This window comes from Mastigoproctus giganteus, chromosome 1, assembly GCF_048544385.1.
Source record: "Mastigoproctus giganteus isolate SK-2022 chromosome 1, ASM4854438v1, whole genome shotgun sequence".
NCBI lineage: Eukaryota > Metazoa > Arthropoda > Arachnida > Uropygi > Thelyphonidae > Mastigoproctus > Mastigoproctus giganteus.
In genome coordinates, this window is record NC_143575.1 from 224,890,652 (window position 1) to 224,908,877 (window position 18,226).

Sequence of the window (18,226 nt, forward strand, 5' to 3'; positions counted from 1 at the left end):
TGTGTACATATACCTGTGTTACTTGATATTACACATTTGGTATCACAGAGTATGAATCTTGGGAGTTTTTGGTTGCTTTTGGTATGGTGCTCATTTCAGCTTTTGGAATATCACAAGATCTTTTATTAGGATACTGTGAATGCCAATCAGTATCTGACAGTCCTTTGTGACAACATTTTCATTTTTCAAGAAATGGGAGTTTATTTCCACAAAATAATTTTCATAGGATGATGCCAAGAGTACATATGAAAAATGTAGCTCTAGACGATCCCAATGTACAGAAAAGCTGAAATTCCAGCCTCACTGCCAACATATCTGCAGTTAGAAAAAAATGTGAAGATGGGAAAATGGTACTGGATGAAAACTCACAATGAAAATGTTCTTATATAATTCAAACCACCCACATATTCTGAGATACCAAATATAATATCAAAAGTAATGCACCTCAGCGAATGAGGTTAGTGCATCTTTTTCTGAACATCTTGCATATACTCATAAGAGACATTGTAGCTTAAATAGCAACAACAGTTCCAAAGTTAAAAGTAAATTCTGTTAGAAATAATATATACATTTCATCATAAGAATAAAACATGTACTTATTTTTTTAAATTGACAGCTGACAGAAAAGAAAAAGCACAGAGAGTAACAACAGGAACCAATTAACAGATCACATTTTATTTAACCATATTTATGACATTCTGATAATGGGCTGAACACTTGTCCATCTGCTTATACCACGGGCCGACTATAAATTGCAATGCAATAACAAAGTGACTTTTTTTATTATGGATTTTTACTAAAATACTTCAAATATCAGAATGATAACTGCAGAAATTTAAAACCTTCAATTTTGTCAAGATTTTTATATGCTCATCAAATGATTCGAGAACAATGCTTTTAATATTCAAAATTGCTTAAGAATACTGTACATATGCAATCAGGTATAGATTTAAAACCTGTCCTACATATATCTCTAACGAAGTAGAGTATGTTACGAGATGAGATATGAAAGAACAGCTATACACACAAGTATGAATTTTCAGCATTGTCATGAATACCACTTTTTTCCAGTCACTGGTTATATATGTATGTGTGTGTGTGTGTGTGTGTGTGTGTGTATGTATGTATGTATATATAAAGGAAAGCCCAGCAACAACGCAGGGCAGCTGAAAAAACTTGCACCAGTAAATCATATCAAATATATGGCTGTATCAGTACTGGGGTGGGTAATACCCTCTCCCAACATGGTAAGCAGGACTTGCAAATCGTTTAGGAGGACTGGGACCACGAGGTTCATAGTACCTTCCTCTTCCACTCCAGTTATTTCCTCTCCAATAGCCACCCCGATTAGGCTGTTGGTTATAATAATTATACTGGCCAGGTGTTCTGTTATAGTAATCAGTTCTGTATGAAGTCTGATCTGATAAATTTGACTGAGGTTGCACAAATTCTTGATATTCCCAAGCATCTTCAGACCATTTCCGCCTATCCGAATCATTCCTTATAGTATGAATAGTTTCAATCCTGGTAAGGGGCACAGTTTCAATTTTAGAAATAGTTCCTTGAATGTAATCATTTGCCTGCTTCACTGGAGGGCTATCTTTTTCAGGTGAACTTTCTTCATTGGAGGAGGAATGCTGTTCATCTTCATATGGAACAAGTTTCACATTATATGTTTGCCTTTCATCTTTGTCTGCTGAGAACTGTGAAGTTTCATCTATACTCTTTACTCCTTTTTCATCATCTAACAAATGGTGACTTTCCTCTGAAATTTTATTTTCTTCACCCGAAGCTTCCTCACTCCAATCTTCACCAGCATCTTCTGCTTCTGGGTAAAATTCAACATCTGATGACTGTGACAATTTTCTATCTTCAAAAGGAGAATTGCTATATATAGGTAGCTCTGAACTAAATACAGGCAACTCTGAACTGCGACGTGCAAAAGTAGGAGGGCTTCTGTGGGTCTTTTGTGATGATGTTACAATGCTAGTGATTGTTGTGGATGAATTCTTTTGGTCTTCTTGTATCTCATCAGATTCCAAATCCCATTCATCTGGATCTGGAGAGGCAGATAATTCTCCTAATTTAGTATCTGAAAATTCCTGATCTGAATCATCAAGGTCCATATCCACAGGTTCAAAATTTTCCCCTTCTGGGTCATACGCTTCTTGTGCATCTGTTGTATTTTCTGGTGGAGGGAATGAAGGCACTAGTGGAGTTACAGTGGCAGCAATTGTGGATGTTGCTGTGTACAGAGGTAAGCCAATGGTAGCATCTATAACACTTGCTGTAGTTATTCCTGGACTGGAATATACCTGTTGAGCTGTTACCACATCCACAGGTGAAACTGATGAATCAACAGAGGTATCAGCTTGCTTATAAAAGGGCGTAGAAGCTGAGAGTTCACTTTCATGACGTGATGAAATAACAGGAGTCCACAATGATGATGTATTTGAAATTGGGGTGTGCCTAGATTCATCAACCTTAGGTGACAAATTCTGAAGGGAGTTATTCCACTGATGAGGGGACAAACGAGGTGAATTTTGTATATTTACAGCGGGTGAAATTTTTTTCAGTATCTCACTGATAGCAACTGTTGGATCTTTACCCTGGCCACCAAATCCAGAAAGCCAGCCATCATTATCTGTTGACTGTACCGAATTTGTCTTTGCTGATGTTGTCTGCAAAATTGAACTTATATCTTTAAAAATATCCTGTGGACTTTGAGATGGCTTGGACAATGAAGGTAATTTACTCAAAAAGTTTGAACCAGAAGAATGTGTATCTTCATCTTGTACAGGGGTGTTCTGCCCACTAGGTTCATCTTTTAATGGAGTGGACAAACCAACACTTAAAGGACCATTACTATTTGAATTCATATTATCTGTCACGGGTTTTGAATAGGTACTTGGTGAATTCATGGTTTCTTGCCTTGGAGTTGAACCACCAACATTTTGGCTTCCAAAAAGCGTGCTGGGCAATGCAGATGGGAGATTTGGCATACTCTGCATGAAATTTGACAGTCTGCTGTCTAAGCTACTACTCTCAGAAACACGAGTTTCTGAACTAGTTGGATTTGTGACAGTGCTACTTTTTGATGCAAATGCTCCAAGCCAGGATGTCATCATACCAGGCCCTGAAATGAAAACAATAACAGTTACAAGAAATTAAAAAAAGAAAAGGGAAAAAAAAAAAAAGTATTTAAATATTAGCACAACTTAACTTTTCTATGGTCACAAAATTAGTGGTTTATGTAATGTTTAAATTAATTCTGATGAGTCTGGAAGAAATATAAGGTCTAATTTGGCTTCTAAATACTCCCACAAATAGAGACAAATCATCCAATAAGATAATCTAACAGTTGATATCAAAAGCATCTATAGTGTAAGTGGATAAGAAGGGGAAAAAAAAAAAAAAAAAAAAAAAAGATTCTTACCGTACTTTTGTAATAAGAACCCTATAACACTTTTGTTTATTTGATTTGCCAACTCAAGGTTTTTGTATATTGTACTTTTATATTTTATTCATATAAAAAGTTTTTTGTATTGGTATTACAAAATTAATATTCATGCTGTTAATGCATAGTACTGTACTGATATTCCTACTCAGTCAAGCAGCACAGGTGTGATGCTTTCAATTTCAATCTTCTTGCAGTAGACTGTTTTTTACATGGCTCCAAAAGAAGATAAAGTGGTGTCAGATAGGGACTCCTCTGCCACTGCATGAACAAAACTGTATACTATTGTATACTATACTTGTGTCTTGGAATGTGAGGCTGATGGTGTATTTTCAGAGGAAATTAATGGAGTCTCTGGCTAAAGAAGTTATGCAGGACCATTTAGACAAAACTGCAGTTATAGTTCAGACACAGCATGGGTTTGATAAGGGAAAATATTGTTTGACCAATCTGACTGGATACTATGATGCAGTCACAAAGGAACTGGTTGCAAAAAATAATTTGGTATCACATACTTGGATTTTAGGAAAGCTTTTGATACTGTCACATGGAAGACTACTGTACAAATTGGAGCAGTATGGCATTAAGGGAAAATTGCTGCTATGGATAAAGGGATAGCTGAGTGGGAGAAGACAGAGAGTGGTAATCAATGGACATGGCTCTTCGTGAACTAATGTTATTAGTGGAGTCCCCCACGGTTCGGTGATGGGCCCATTGTTGTTTTCTGTATTTATTAATGATATTGATGAAGGTATATATCAGGTTTAATGTCCAAGTTTGCAGACGATAGAAAGGTTGGCAGGTTGTTAATGACACTAATGACAGCATGCTACTACAACAGGATCTAGAAAAATTGAGCAAATGGGCTGAGAGGTGGCAACTGAATTTTAACATTGACAAATGTAAAGTACTACATATGAGTAGCAGTAACCCTAGAGTCACATATGAAGTTTTCTGAGCCAGACAGTCTGCAAGAGTAGCTCATGGTGTCTTGTCAATGATATACAGGAATTTTTCTAGCAGGGATAAGGAGGTGATTATCCCCTTGTATAAGGCAATGGTATGCCACACCTTGAGGTATGTCAGGCCACACCTTGAGTATTGTATACAGGTCTGGAGGGCTTGTTTTAGGAAGGATGTGGAGCTGCTAGAAGGAGTACAGAGAAGGGCAACAAGATTGGTGAATAGAACAAAGGGTTGCTCTTACGAAGAAAGGCTTAAGCTCTGCAAATTGTAGTACCTGGAACTAGTCATCTGTGAGGTGACCTAATTGAGGTTTATAAGGCCTTGAATGGTTTGAGCAAGCTCAATGCTGATGGGATTCTTCCTCTTGCTCAGATTACAAACCCGAGGAGTCATAAACTGAAATTGAAGAAAGACAGTTGTCGAATAGATGTGTGGAAATTTGCCTTTAGTCAGCAGGTGGTTGATTGTTGGAACAAACTTCCATCTGTTGTTGTGGAAGTCCACAGCTTAAATAAATTCAAGGCAGAACTAGACAAACATTTGGAATAAATCGATGGGTGAAATGGGAAGAGTTTTTTTTTTTTTTTTTTTTTTTTTTTTGGCTGATGCTGTATAAGCTTGCTTTCTTGCATCATATGCCAGTGCTAATGCTAAGAACAGCACTTCAGGCATCCACTGAAAAAGTGGTATAGAAATCACCACAAAATGTCTGAAAATAACTTGTAATTCTTTAAGAAATTAAAGACTGATTATGTCTTTAATTCCAAAATGCAACCTGAGAAAATGTGTACACTCATGTCACATCTCCATTAATTATGATAATTTTAATTGCAATCAAATGGTAAGAAAAAGAAACAGATACAGTTAATATAGTATCTTGCATATATATTGGTCAAAACAGTTAGAGGTTTATGCAGCATGTGCAATGATTGTGTAAATATGATGACATAAGCATATCTAATTACGTAGGTGAAGCTAAGTTCCAATCAATGTACGTTGAAAATGTTCAAAGCAACTGCAGAGTAAACAGTAATTGTGGCTTTATTGGACACTTCAGATACAAGGTACTGTAAGCTTGTAGGAGCAGTTTTGTTCCTGATGTCGATGTCATGCACACAGACAACTTTAATATGGTCCCCAACAACTGCCCGACATGTTTTGCACCTGCAATGCACTATCAAACAAAGACATCAATGAACTGTTGTGGAATTAGTTGCCACTTCTGTGTAATCCATTTTCAGCTGATTAAATATCACAACAATTCAGGCAGGCCAATCCATATGGATGATAACTTCATCTTCCAACACACTTTTGGCTAGCTCTGCCCTATGGGGTTGACCATTTCTGTCAACCCCATAAAGATGAATTACTGGATATACAAATTTTTTTAATACAGATCTAAAGTAATGAAATTTTGTCACAGGAAGATGGTATATTAACGATTACTAGGGGCTTCGTCCCCTGCTCGCTGCACTTGCTTCTTTTGATAAAATAAAATACTTACAGAAGCTTTCGACTCTGTGTGTCTCTCTTCCTCAGCTATAAATACGTAAATACATTACTATATCTATATAATATCAGTGTAGATACCCCATAGACAACTCTTAAAGAAAAACTACGATTGTAATGTGAAAGGCATCATTTCATATGTATCTCATATTGTGCTCATCCTTCACAATGAGTTACCATGTATTGCACTACCTCGAATGAAGACTAACCATTACCCAGACGGCACCGTTTCAAAGCCAAAAACGTTTTTAGCGAAAAACTGCTCATAATATGCCCTGGCCTGCCTAATCCACCTTGTGACTTGAAGGCAGACTAGTTTATACTTACTGTATGTTTCTGTGTCCCTTGATAATTTATAATCATCCAATGCATTTTTATTCTGTCACTAGTGTCATCAGTTTATCGGTCATCCATTTAGTTCTAAATATTGAACAACATCTCTTAGGTGGTATGATAAACATGGTAGCTTCTAAAATTACTTCCCTAAATGCTTTCTGTTTAGAATTTCAGTTGATAATAAAATTATCAACTGATCTCACTAAAATTAATTTAAAAACTATTTAAGATCTTTGTAGTTACCTATACAAAAGCAAAATCAGTTCTCTTTGCTCTCGACAGTAGTTACATCTTTAAATGAAACCCACGTCGGTACACTGTCATGACTGCCACCTAGTAGTTCCTTGAGCTGTAGATTCTTAACAGACAAAGAGTCACTGCTGATAATCAGATCAAGGGTACTTATTGCCCCTACAATTCTGAGAGCTTTCTACAGATGCTGTATAGAAAGCAACCAAATCCAGAAAGTTCTGCTTCTGATTTATTGGATGGTTGATTTGGGTTTTTTATGGTGCAAAAATGACTAGGGTTATAATGTGCCAAGTCACAGTTAAAGTTTACCTGCAGATGCTATGAATCTTGCCCTTACTATGGATTACTTACCTGCAGTCTGTATAGGGGATGAGAGATCAAGATTATTTGTCAGGGCTGCCAAATTTGGCTGCAGTATCAGCAAAATCATTTCTTCTAATCCCAATGTGGCTGGGGATCCAGTAGAAGTGGATGTCGATTCCACCTTCATAAAGACTGTATATCATCTGCCGAATCCGAGATGGTTGGATAAGTGGCATGTCTCATCACTGATAAAGCCTGTAGTGCACTAAGTGAATCAGTGTATATAATAGAGCACTGGTATTAGTGATTTCTTATGTGATCTAGAGCTAACTCTATAGCATGCAGCTCTGTTGCGTACATGTTGCATTCAGGGAGGGAGAATCTGCTCAGATATAGTATTATCTGGAAAAACAGCAGCAGATCACACACATGATTCAGACTTCAAACTATCTGTGTAAACTGGCAAAAAGTCAGAATTTTCAGTGTGTCATGAATAGAGCTGAAGATAGGAAGATGGGATATCAGACTTTGTCGAAAGGGGCTACCTTGTCTACCATAAACTCTCTGAGTAGCTCTTGGACACAAATACCAAATGGACGGTTGGCAGTCTGATGAGTGTTATACAGATTTTTCCAGCATGGCTCAAAAACAGATGTCTACATGGGGTGGTCCAGCAGGGAACTCAGCTTAAAGGCATACTGTAGAGACAATTGTTTTCATTGAAGCAAAAAGTGTGGTTCACTTACTTTGACATAGAGACTTTGAACAGGCAATGTTCTGAATGTATCAACAGCAACATGGATGGCCTGATGGTGAATGGGGTCAAGCCAATGAAGTGTGCTATTCCTGACAGATGCATATACCTGAGACCCACAATCTACTTTTGATCTATATAAGTGCAAAATACAGATGGAGTAAAGTGCACTGATCTGCAACCCAAGAAGTAGAAGAGAGAGCACAGAGAATGTTCAGCCCTCACATGCACTTTGTGCATAGCTGACGAATATGTCGGAGGAATGTCAGCTTTTTTTAAAATGTGAGTCCCAAGAATTTAGTCTCTGCTGCTATTGGAATGGTGCTTTGTTCAAGTTTTAATTCAGGTTTGAAGTGAAGGTTCTGCTTGCAACAAAAATGGATGCAAACAGTCTTCTCTGGTGAGACCCTGAAACTATTGCCCATGAGTTAAGATGGTCAATAACTTGTTGCAGTTGTCTCTCAATAACCCTCATATTGCAAGATTGAGAAAATATACTGCAGTCATTGACACAGAGTGCACTGTTTACAGTTGGAAGAAGCTTTCTGGTAAGGGAGTTTACTTTAATGGCTAAAAACGTAACACTTAAGGCAGATCCTTGCGGTACTCCCTCCTCTTGGCAAAAGGACCAAGAGAGGATGGATCCTACTCAAACTTGGAAAAATGAAGGGATAAAAAGTTATTAATAAAAATTGGACGGTTACCTCTTAGATCAAGATTATAAAGATCTTTTAGAATTCCAAATCTCCAAGTTGTGTTATACACTTTTGCCATTTCAAAGAAGATGGACACCAAGTGCTCTTTTTTTATGAAGATCTTGAATAGATGTTTCCATTCTAATTAAGTGGTCCAGAGTGGACCTGTTTCTTCAATTCCAAGTACCATAAGGGACGAGCGCTGACTATTCTCTCCAATATTTTGCAAAAACAGCTAGTCAGAGCAATAGGTCTGTAATTTAGGATCCTTTCCTGGCTTAAGGGAAGCAATAATAATTGTTTAGCGCCAGCTGTCTGGAAACTGCTCTTCAAGGAAAATTCTATTGTATAGGAAGAGCAGGTGGTCCATAGATTTGGGGGAAAAGTGTTTAATCATTTCATAAAGAATATCATCTGGTCCAACGGCTAGCCTTTGTAAGGGTGAGAGCTGTTTTTTTAGCTTGTGGATGGTAAATGGCCCGTCAATATGGTTACCCATATTGATGGGCCATTTACCACCCCTTGATGTAAAAATCTAGGCCTCCTTTTCAATTTTGTGTTTAAGGACCAGAAACTCTGGGGAGTAAGATAATGCTGCTCAGATGGCGAGAAATTTATTCCCAAGAATATTGGTTACCGCAATAAAATCTGCAATAGTACATCCATTATATTCCAGGACTGACAAGGGATATGCTGTGTATTTTCCCAGACCACTTTAGAGCCGGTGGCCTGGGTAAAAGAAGATATAAAACAGATCGTAGACTCCTTTTTGCTCCGACATTGGATAAAAAGTGCTTTGGCGTGTATGCGTTTAAAAGCTACGAGATTGGCTGTGGTGGATATTGTTGGAATATCCCCCAGGCTTTATTTTGCACCTTTTTTGCTGCTGTGCATTCTGAATTCTACCATGGTTTGGGAAATGATAGAAACCGGATGGATGTTTTTTGAATTGCAATTGCAGCTGCATGGATGATACTTTCTGTGATGTATGTGACTGAATCACTGATAGGCTCCTGACTGACTACAGTGATGTAAAAAGTTGTCAGATGCTGAAAGGTATTCCAGTCAGCCTAATCGATTTTCCACTGTGGTAATCTAAAAGGAAGACACAGTCTCCCAGTATGTAAGCAGGTTATCACTGGACTACTTCCATATGGGTTTTCCTCCATCTAAGTGAAGGCAGCAGATAGAAAGAGCAGAAAATGGCAAGTAGGCATGTGGAAAAGGCAGTCATTGTCAGTGAGAATATGCTGTATGACTCGTATGCTTCTACTGATATCGGTGCTGCCCCACAAAGTTTTATGCCCATTAAAATCCCCAAGAAGTAAGAAAGGGGGAGGAAACTGCATAACAAGATCATCAAGGTGTTTTCTGAAAATGTCAGTCCCAGGTGGCAAATAAATGGAGCAGACTGACTGTTAATAAAACCCCACTGTAAGCAAACTGCAACAGCCTCTATGTGGGTTATAAGTTGCAAAAGCAGAAATGGAGTCCGGTTGCCCACGGGGATAGTGACTTCCACAAGCAGGAATATCCATAATTCTATTCTTATGAACAATTGTGATGATATGCATGGTGGGATCATAATTTTCCTTTAGATAAGTTTCCTGTAAGCAAAGCAGGCTGGTTCATGCTGTTGACTTCCAAAGTGCCAGGGGATAAATTTTTCTGGAATTTATCTTTTTTTTTGGGAAGTATGGACACTGTCCTGTATCCATTTTTATCTCTGCAAAGAGCTCCAGAACAATTTTGTCAGGTACCTCCTTGGTTTCAACATCCATTTTTTTTTTTGTACTGCCTTTGGCAGTTTGGTTTCCTGTGCTGTTACATTACTGCTTGACTTTTGTATTGCAGAGGCACAAGGAGATATCGATATTGAGTGGCAGTTGGCTGAGTTTTCTGAACTCAGTAAATAGTGGGTGATAGGTGTAAATAACTCTTTTGGTGGTAGTCATTTCAGTTTGAATACCTATAGAACATTTCTTGGCAACCATTTCAGCATATGTTGCTTTATTGCTATTCACTGGTTTAACTGCTTTAAGTCGAATCTTTTTTCTTCTTTCCACTTCTGGCATGCTTGAGAGTATGCAGGATGCTTGCCTTGGCAATTAATGCAGGTGGGTTTTGTAGTTACATGATGTAATTTCATGGTCCTTTGAACTATGGTCCTGTTAGAATGGATTATCAAGTGTGCAAACAAGAGCCCCATGGCAGGTCATATTTCCAGCACTTGAAGCACCTTAACAGGTTTGGAACATATGGATGTATTGCACAGTTCAGATGACCAGCTTTAATCTCATTAGGTGATGCTGGCATATTAAGAGTAAGGATAATGTTTCCAGTCGGGACTAGACATTTGCTTTGTAGCTGTCGCTCCTTGCAATTTTAATCCTGAGCAGATCTCCTCTTCAAACACTTCAAGAAAATCCCATTCAGAGATCACACTTTGGGATGAGTTCAGTGTCTCAGATGTTGTTCTGAGAACTGCTCAGAGTTTACCACACTTGGTTTCAATGAGAATATCCCTAGAACACAGCTGTTTTGCCGATTTAGAGAATCCTGCCAACCCTTTCAAACCCAATCTGGAAAAAGAATGGGGACATTTTCTCTATGGGTTTTTCTCTGTTAGAATGGATTATCAGGTATCTAGGTGTAGGACCTGATATTGTTTCAGTTCTGGACCTCTCTGCTGAAGTGGTGTTGCCTGTTTCTCTTTCATTATTTTCTGGTAGGAGGCATGTTGGGAGCTCTCAGAAGAAAGGTTTAGTTTATAAGGATTCATACTGGTTTTTATTTCTGTTCAGCACCCAGTCTCCTTGCCCACCAAGGAGTCCAAACGGCATGTCCACTATCCAGCAAGCAATAAATATGCTCAGGAGTGGGATGCCAGGGTTGCCCACACCTCCGCCAGCCTCAATCCTATGTCTCAGACCATGAGAGGAGGGGCATGGCATCGAAACAGTTGACCCTTGCAGGCAAACCCACTAGATGACTGATCCTGGCTGAGTCACCCGAGATCTTGCCATCTTGCCGAAGCAGGGGCCAAAGTGGTGTGTTGAAGCTGGGCTCCTCAACCGCCAGATCCCCCTTTCCAAATTTCAATGGGTTGCAGCACAAGGCAAACATGCCAGATGCTTATAATGATAGCTTGCAACCAAGGCTGGGGACACTGGATCCCAGTGATGCTAATCTGGAAGCCAAGCATCATCACTGGGAGTCTCCTCATCACATATAGATGCTCATGTTGAGGGGTCTGATTTACTGGCCCACTGTATTTGTCTGTATAACTGTTCATTATACTCATCACAGTCATTTTGGCCTATAACACGTTCCCATCCTCGTTTTTATTTTTCCAGTGTTCATATCGCACCAAATTGACTGAACTTTTCACTGGCTGCCTATGTCAACCAAATGCACTTCCTGTAAGTCAATGTGCTTAATCAACACCATCCTGCTCTATCCTTACTATAAACATTGTATACTCCATATTCAAATTCTGCATTCCCTGTATATGAGTGGCACCTTGTTTCCGATACCCTTACAATGCCCACATTTGATGACCTAACCAATACTTTGAATTCTTCAAAATTATTTACTATACTTCTAGTATCAATGTGCAAGCAAATATATATGCATCTGTTTTTGCTCCTAAAAAAACACTTAACACATCTCATATATTTGCTTGTCCCATGAGGGCTGCCAGTAGGCCTTGTAATCCACCACACTTTGTTTTCCTGGCTGCTGTGTCCCCCCCCCCCCATAGATGCATTAGTAGAGGCATATGATGCAAGAAAGCAAGCTTATACAATATCAGCAAACAAACAAAAAAAGACCCTTCCCATTTCATAACCTGTTGTTGTGAAAGTGCACAGTTTGAATAAATTCAAGGAAGAATTAGACAAAGTATTTTAGAGGATGGACATGTATTGTGAGAAATTGGGGTTTTTTTGCTGATAGTAGTAGTTCATTCATATTATAAGTTTGCTTTTTTTGCATCATTTGCCACTACTAATACTAACTGTTGTGTATACTTTTCATATTAGCATTAGCAGAGGTATACAATGCAAGAAAGAAAGCTTATACAGTATCAGCCAAAAAAAAAAAAAAAAAACACCCTTTCCTGTTTCACCAATCCATTCACTCCAAAAGTCTGTCCATCTAAGCCTTGAATCCATTTTTTTTTTTTTTTTTTTTTGTTAGTGCATCGGCTTCTGTGGCCATAATGCACCTCCCAAAGTTTTTTGCATTTTACTCTGATCCAAGCCTGAGGCAGGATTCAAACCCGTGACCTTTGGGTTGCCAGGCAGGCACTTTACCAACCTGGCTAACCCGGTCAGCTTGAATCCATTCAATCTACTAACTTCCACAACGGCAAATGGAAGTTTGCTCACACAATCAACCACCCACTGGCTAAAGGCAAACTTCTGCACATCTGTTCTACAACTGTCTTTCCTCAATTTCAATTTATGCCCCCTCAGGTGTAGAATCTGAGCAGAGGAAGAATCCCATCAGAAATGAGCTTGTTCAAACCATTCAAGGCTTTATACACCTCAATCAGATCACCTCGCAGGTGCTGCAATTTGCAGAACTTTAGCCTTTTTTGGTAACAGTAACCCCTTGTTTCACTCACTAATCTCGTTGTCATTCTCTGTACTCATTTAGCAGCTCTACACCTTTTCTAAAATGAGGCCTCCAGACCTGTATGCAGTACTCAAGGTGTGGCCTGACCATTGTCTTATACAAGTGGATAATCACCTCCTTATCCCTGCTTGCAAAATTCCTATATATTATTGACAAGACCCCATGAGTTACTCTTGCAGCCAGCCTGCACTGCTCCGAAAACTTCATACCTGACTGCACAATTACCACCAGGTCTTTTTCATTCTATACTACCCTGAGTGTAGTTGTGCACAGTTGATATGTTACTCTGGGGTTACTGCTACCCATATGCAGTACTTTGCATTTGTCAATGTTAAACTTCAGTTGCCACCTGTCAGTCCATCTGCTCAACTTTTCTAGATCCTGTTGCAGTAGATCTTGATGCAATGCAGTAATCAATCTATCTCTGCCTATGGATGGTATTAAACTATTAGTCTGTGTATCCAAAAACTAGCTGGCAGTTTTTGACCCACCTAACACTACCTCGATAACATCAACAAATATTCTCGAACCTCTTCTATTTAAGTGCATCCCCATCCCTGTAAAAAACTCTCCTGTTAATAAGCAGTGACCATGCTGAGAAAAATTCTACTCTATGATTCTTGCGCCGTCTCTCCAGGGCTGGATTGTAGAACACTAGACACTTTCAAATTTAATCCTAACTCACAACTTTTACTCAGCACTGCCATATATCTATCAAGAAAATCCTCAGATCTATGTTAAATATCATTATTGCCCACATGTACAGTACAATAATATCACCTTTCAAGATAACTTCCCTACATCATTAACTTCTGCCCCAGTCTATTCTTCTTTGAACTGTATGTATGTCTCCTGTTTCCTTGAATAACTAGTCACTGACAATAACTACCTCTTATGACACCAGTGCTTTCTGCCATTAGGATTATCACTATGCTGTCTGATGCACAAGTAAGCAATAAAAGAATTTATATATATATTCAACAAGCTTTTCAGCAACCATATTAAGATTATGATCCAATGGTTAAAAATAAGTAAGATATACATTTGCAAAATATCTATGGGGGGGGGATTACATTTTTACTATAGTTTAAAGCACACTTTCCAACTTTTATACCAAAAAAAGTGTTATATTTGCACACAGTTCACTCATTATTACCATAAAATTTCTCTATATTTAATATAAATCAAATAAAGTCTGCTTAGCGATGCTCATTATAACAGATTTCTCATTATCAATTGAACACATAATACTGGACTTATTATATTTCATCTGCCAACTAGTGATAATATTTGGAGTCTAACAAAGTAATGGACATTATCCAATACAACCCACTTAAAAACATTATTTTTAATAATGTGTTATTAAATGTTAATTTTAACTTTCTGATGCTTTACTTAAATGTGAAAAAATATTCTTTTACAGAGTACCACACAACATTAAATGATTACATATGAGAATTTTGATGCTATAAGTGAATTTTTTTACCATTAAAATTGCAGCTACTTACCTTGTGGGAAAAAACTGGATAATCCAGTTGTTTGAATTGTAGAACTTTGACCAGTTACTGTATCTTGAAGAGGAGATTTAAGATTTAAACCTTCTGGAGTACCTGCAGGAGATAGTGCAGCTTCTGCCTGAACAGGAGGAGGAGGAGATGGAGAGTTTTCTTTTTCAACTTTTGGTTCTTCAAGTCCTAAGGAAACAAGAAAAATAACTCTCAAGGTAATATACAACTGGCATAAAGATCTGAAATCACCAAAAGTTTTCACTATATGATTAAATGATATAGTGAACAATCAATCACTAATCCATTAGCATTTACGTATTTAAAATGCTCCCATTGGTATAAAAGCATTCATAATGAGGGGAAAAAGTGTCAAACATTATCTGATTTTCAGTACTTTTCAAGAATTAGTAATTACCTATTTTTATTTTGTAATTTTTCTCCCCCCAAAACTCACAAAATACAGCACACAGAGTGTGATTGGTTTGTAGCATATTTAATGCCATTACAGGATCACAGCCTCCCCTACTTAATGTAGAGGAAGTGATCATGGCAACACAATGTTAAGCAAAAATCCACATTTGTCAGGGGTACTCTCTTTTTGAAAAGGATATTTCTATGTAAAATTTAAAGTAAAATATTTTAATAAAACTAAGGAAGGAAAAACATATATGGTATTATTCTTAATAATTGTAAATTAAACACTTTTCAACCATGAAAGCATACTGCCAAAATAGTGCAAGTAATTTGTTTTCAAGCAGTTTTTGTTACCTGTATAAAAGCAAAAAGAGTAAAAATAAATAAAACTTGCAACTAATTAAAAGGATTAAGCAGAAATAAAACTGAGAATCAGAAAGTGTCTACAAACTCACTATGATAAGAGGCCCATAGAATAATGCTCTACTAGTAACTACTGCTGGTTTTCAAGCTAGAAGACTGCAAAAGGATATCCTGCAGGTGAATGCAGACACTTCATAAAAGAAAAATAATGAAATAAAGAAAAGACAGGGGAACCACAGGCTTCATTTCTTCACCTTTTAATTTCCTTTTTATGAGGTGTTTGAGTTTGCTTGTAGAATATCCTTCTGTAATCAACACAACATTAATATAAGTAGCAATAGGGGTGAGTGTAGACATTCTCTGATTCTTATTCCTTCTCTGAATTTGTAGAAATTTGCTGATTTTATTCCTTCTTAATTCTTTTAATTTTCGTCTGTTAATTAATTGTTTTATTTATTTTTACTCTTTTAATCTTTTTGCTTGCATACAGGTTACAGTAGATCCACACAAACAAAATATTTATTGTAGGTTTGGCAAAATGTTCATATTGTTGAAAAGAGTATTTAATTTCAAAAATATGTTACTGTTGCATTTTATTTTTGTTTACTATTAAATAAACAATAAAATGACATATAATTTACATATTTTTTAAAGTATGTATGTACATATGTACCTCAGCAATGAGCTGCCAAATCTTAACAACCAGTTTCACATAAAAATTTTGAACTTGAATATTTCTGCAGCATGTCACAAATAAGAAGCACATGTACATAGTAACACAACTCTTTACTTAGCTATTAAAGAAATGGCTCTTTAACTACTAGAAATTCACATTTCTTTACATTTGAAGTTTATTTTGTACACCATATTATAAGATTAAGATTATTCAGTTTTGAGATAATGTTATAACATTTGTTTGCATAAAAATTTTTAGCAACCAGCTCATCACTGTTATAAATAAACAACACGTATGGGGCAACATGGGTCCCTTGATTCTAAACTGAATCTGGGGTGGATTGTTACCTATTTTTTTCACTTATTACAAAAATTTGTATAAAGCATTCAATCAAGGGGCTACAATTCTGCTTCACAGCATTCTCTCGTGCAGTTATTGTCATGATCCTCCAACGAATTTTTGCACTGGAAGTGACTCTTTAGTGACCTTGACAGTAAAACCACCACGAGAATTATTATTTATTATTATTAGCCATATGGTGCAAGGAAGCCTGAGGCTTATGCAGCACTAGGCAAAAAAAAAAAAAAAAAATTCTGAATTATCCTGAGAGAGAGCAGTAGAAGGGAATAACCAAGAAAGAGAAGAATGATGATATCCAGCTTAGGACCCTGGGTGTGCCAAGCCCATACTCACCAGATGTGAGCCCCTTGGCTCAAACTCTGCTTTCTTAAGAATACAGAGATCAACACCCTTGAGTTCACTGGCAAGCAATTCCCCACAGTAGTTTAGAAACTCTTCTGTGTCATCTGCACTAGCTCCTTCAATCCCTGATAATTGCCAGGTGGCTGATGTTCTCATTTACACTGTGTATCGCTTCTTCTAAACCAGAGTAGTTCTATATGAGATCTTGGTATTGCTGCTGCCAGATACCCTTCATATAAGATGGGGCAACTTCGTTCCAGGCCTCTGATTTATAGACTGCCTTAATCATGGAAATGTTTTCCACCAGTCACATGCTTGGCTATTCTGGCCATTGAATTCTATATTGGAAAGCCTTCAGGGACTTAATTTTGGGGCTACTAAGCTTTTCATTCCAACTAAGAAATACTCTTCAAGTTGGGCTAAATGGATGTCAGATGAATTAATGAGGCTCATCACAGAGAAGAAAAATGTATGGAATGCATATAAAGCATCAAGTGACACAGAAGCCTATGGCAGATATAAACTAGTCTGTAATCAATCACAAAGGAGGTCAGGCAGGTGAAGGTAGATTACAAGAAATCTTCGGCAAAAGATGCAAAGAAAAACAACAAAGAGTTCTTTACTTATGAAAACCTAGAAGGAAAGAGATGAATCGGATTGGATCAATTAACATAGATGGGTTGACTATTGATGACCATGCTCAGGTAGCTGATAAACCGAACGAGTATTTTGCATCTACATTCACACACGAGAAGTTAGTTATTCAATAAGGGGAGTGCCATAAGTTTATCAAACTCTAACAGGGAACTAAGTGATTTTGTAATAACTGAGAGCAAAGTGGAGGAGAAATTGTTGAAGTTAAACATTAAAAAGGCACCTAGGGTGGGTGGGATCTATCCAGTTATATTAAAGTAGGCAGCAAAGGAATTGAGCAAACCTTTAGCCATAATTATGAGAGCTTCCTTGGATTTAGGGGAGGTCCTCATGGACTGGAGGTATGCAAATATATCACCAATTCACAAAGGGGGTTCCAAAAAGGTGACACATGAAACTATAGACCTGTTAGTTTAACTTGTGTTCCGAGGAAAATAATGGAATCACTAGTAAAGAAGCATTGCAGGATCATCTAGAAAAGACTATGATGTGGTCACAAAGGAACTGAATGCCAAAAATAATTTTGATATCATATACTTGTATTTCAGGAAAGCTTTTGATACTGTTGCCATGGAAGACTGTTGTACAAATTGGAGAGGTATGGCATTAAGCGTAAGTTGCTACAATGGATAAAGGAATGGTTGGGTGGAAGACGACAGAGAATGGTAATCAATGGACACTGATCTTCGTGGACAAATGTTATTAGTGGAGTTCCCCAGGGTTCGGTGTTGGGCCCATTGTTGTTTTGTATATTTATCAATGATATTGATGAAGGTATATCAGGTTTAATGTCAAAGTTTGCAGATGAGACAAAGGTTAGTAGGTTGTTAATGACAGTAGAAACAGCATGCTACTCCAACTGGTTCTAGATAAGTTGAGCAAATGGGCTGAGAAGTGGCAACCGAAGTTTAACATTGACAAATGCAAAGTACTGCATATGGGTAACAATAACCAAAGAGAAATGTACCAACTCTGTGGTACTACACTTAGAGAAGT

At 37.6% G+C, this 18,226-nt stretch overlaps 1 protein-coding gene across 1 annotated transcript in view; it reads right to left on the reverse strand.

Annotated features, from left to right (window-relative positions):
- Nucleotides 1–713: 713 nt before the first annotated feature.
- LOC150091554 (uncharacterized) overlaps nt 714–18,226 on the reverse strand; it is a 218,221-nt gene continuing 200,708 nt past the window's right edge. Inside the window, exons 10-11 of the mRNA XM_090376191.1 lie at nt 14,422–14,607; nt 714–3,136 (exon numbers count right to left, since the gene is read on the reverse strand). Coding sequence (XP_090232317.1) covers nt 1,212–3,136; nt 14,422–14,607 — 2,111 coding nt within the window. The 3' untranslated portion in view covers nt 714–1,211. The remainder of the gene's footprint in view (nt 3,137–14,421; nt 14,608–18,226) is intronic.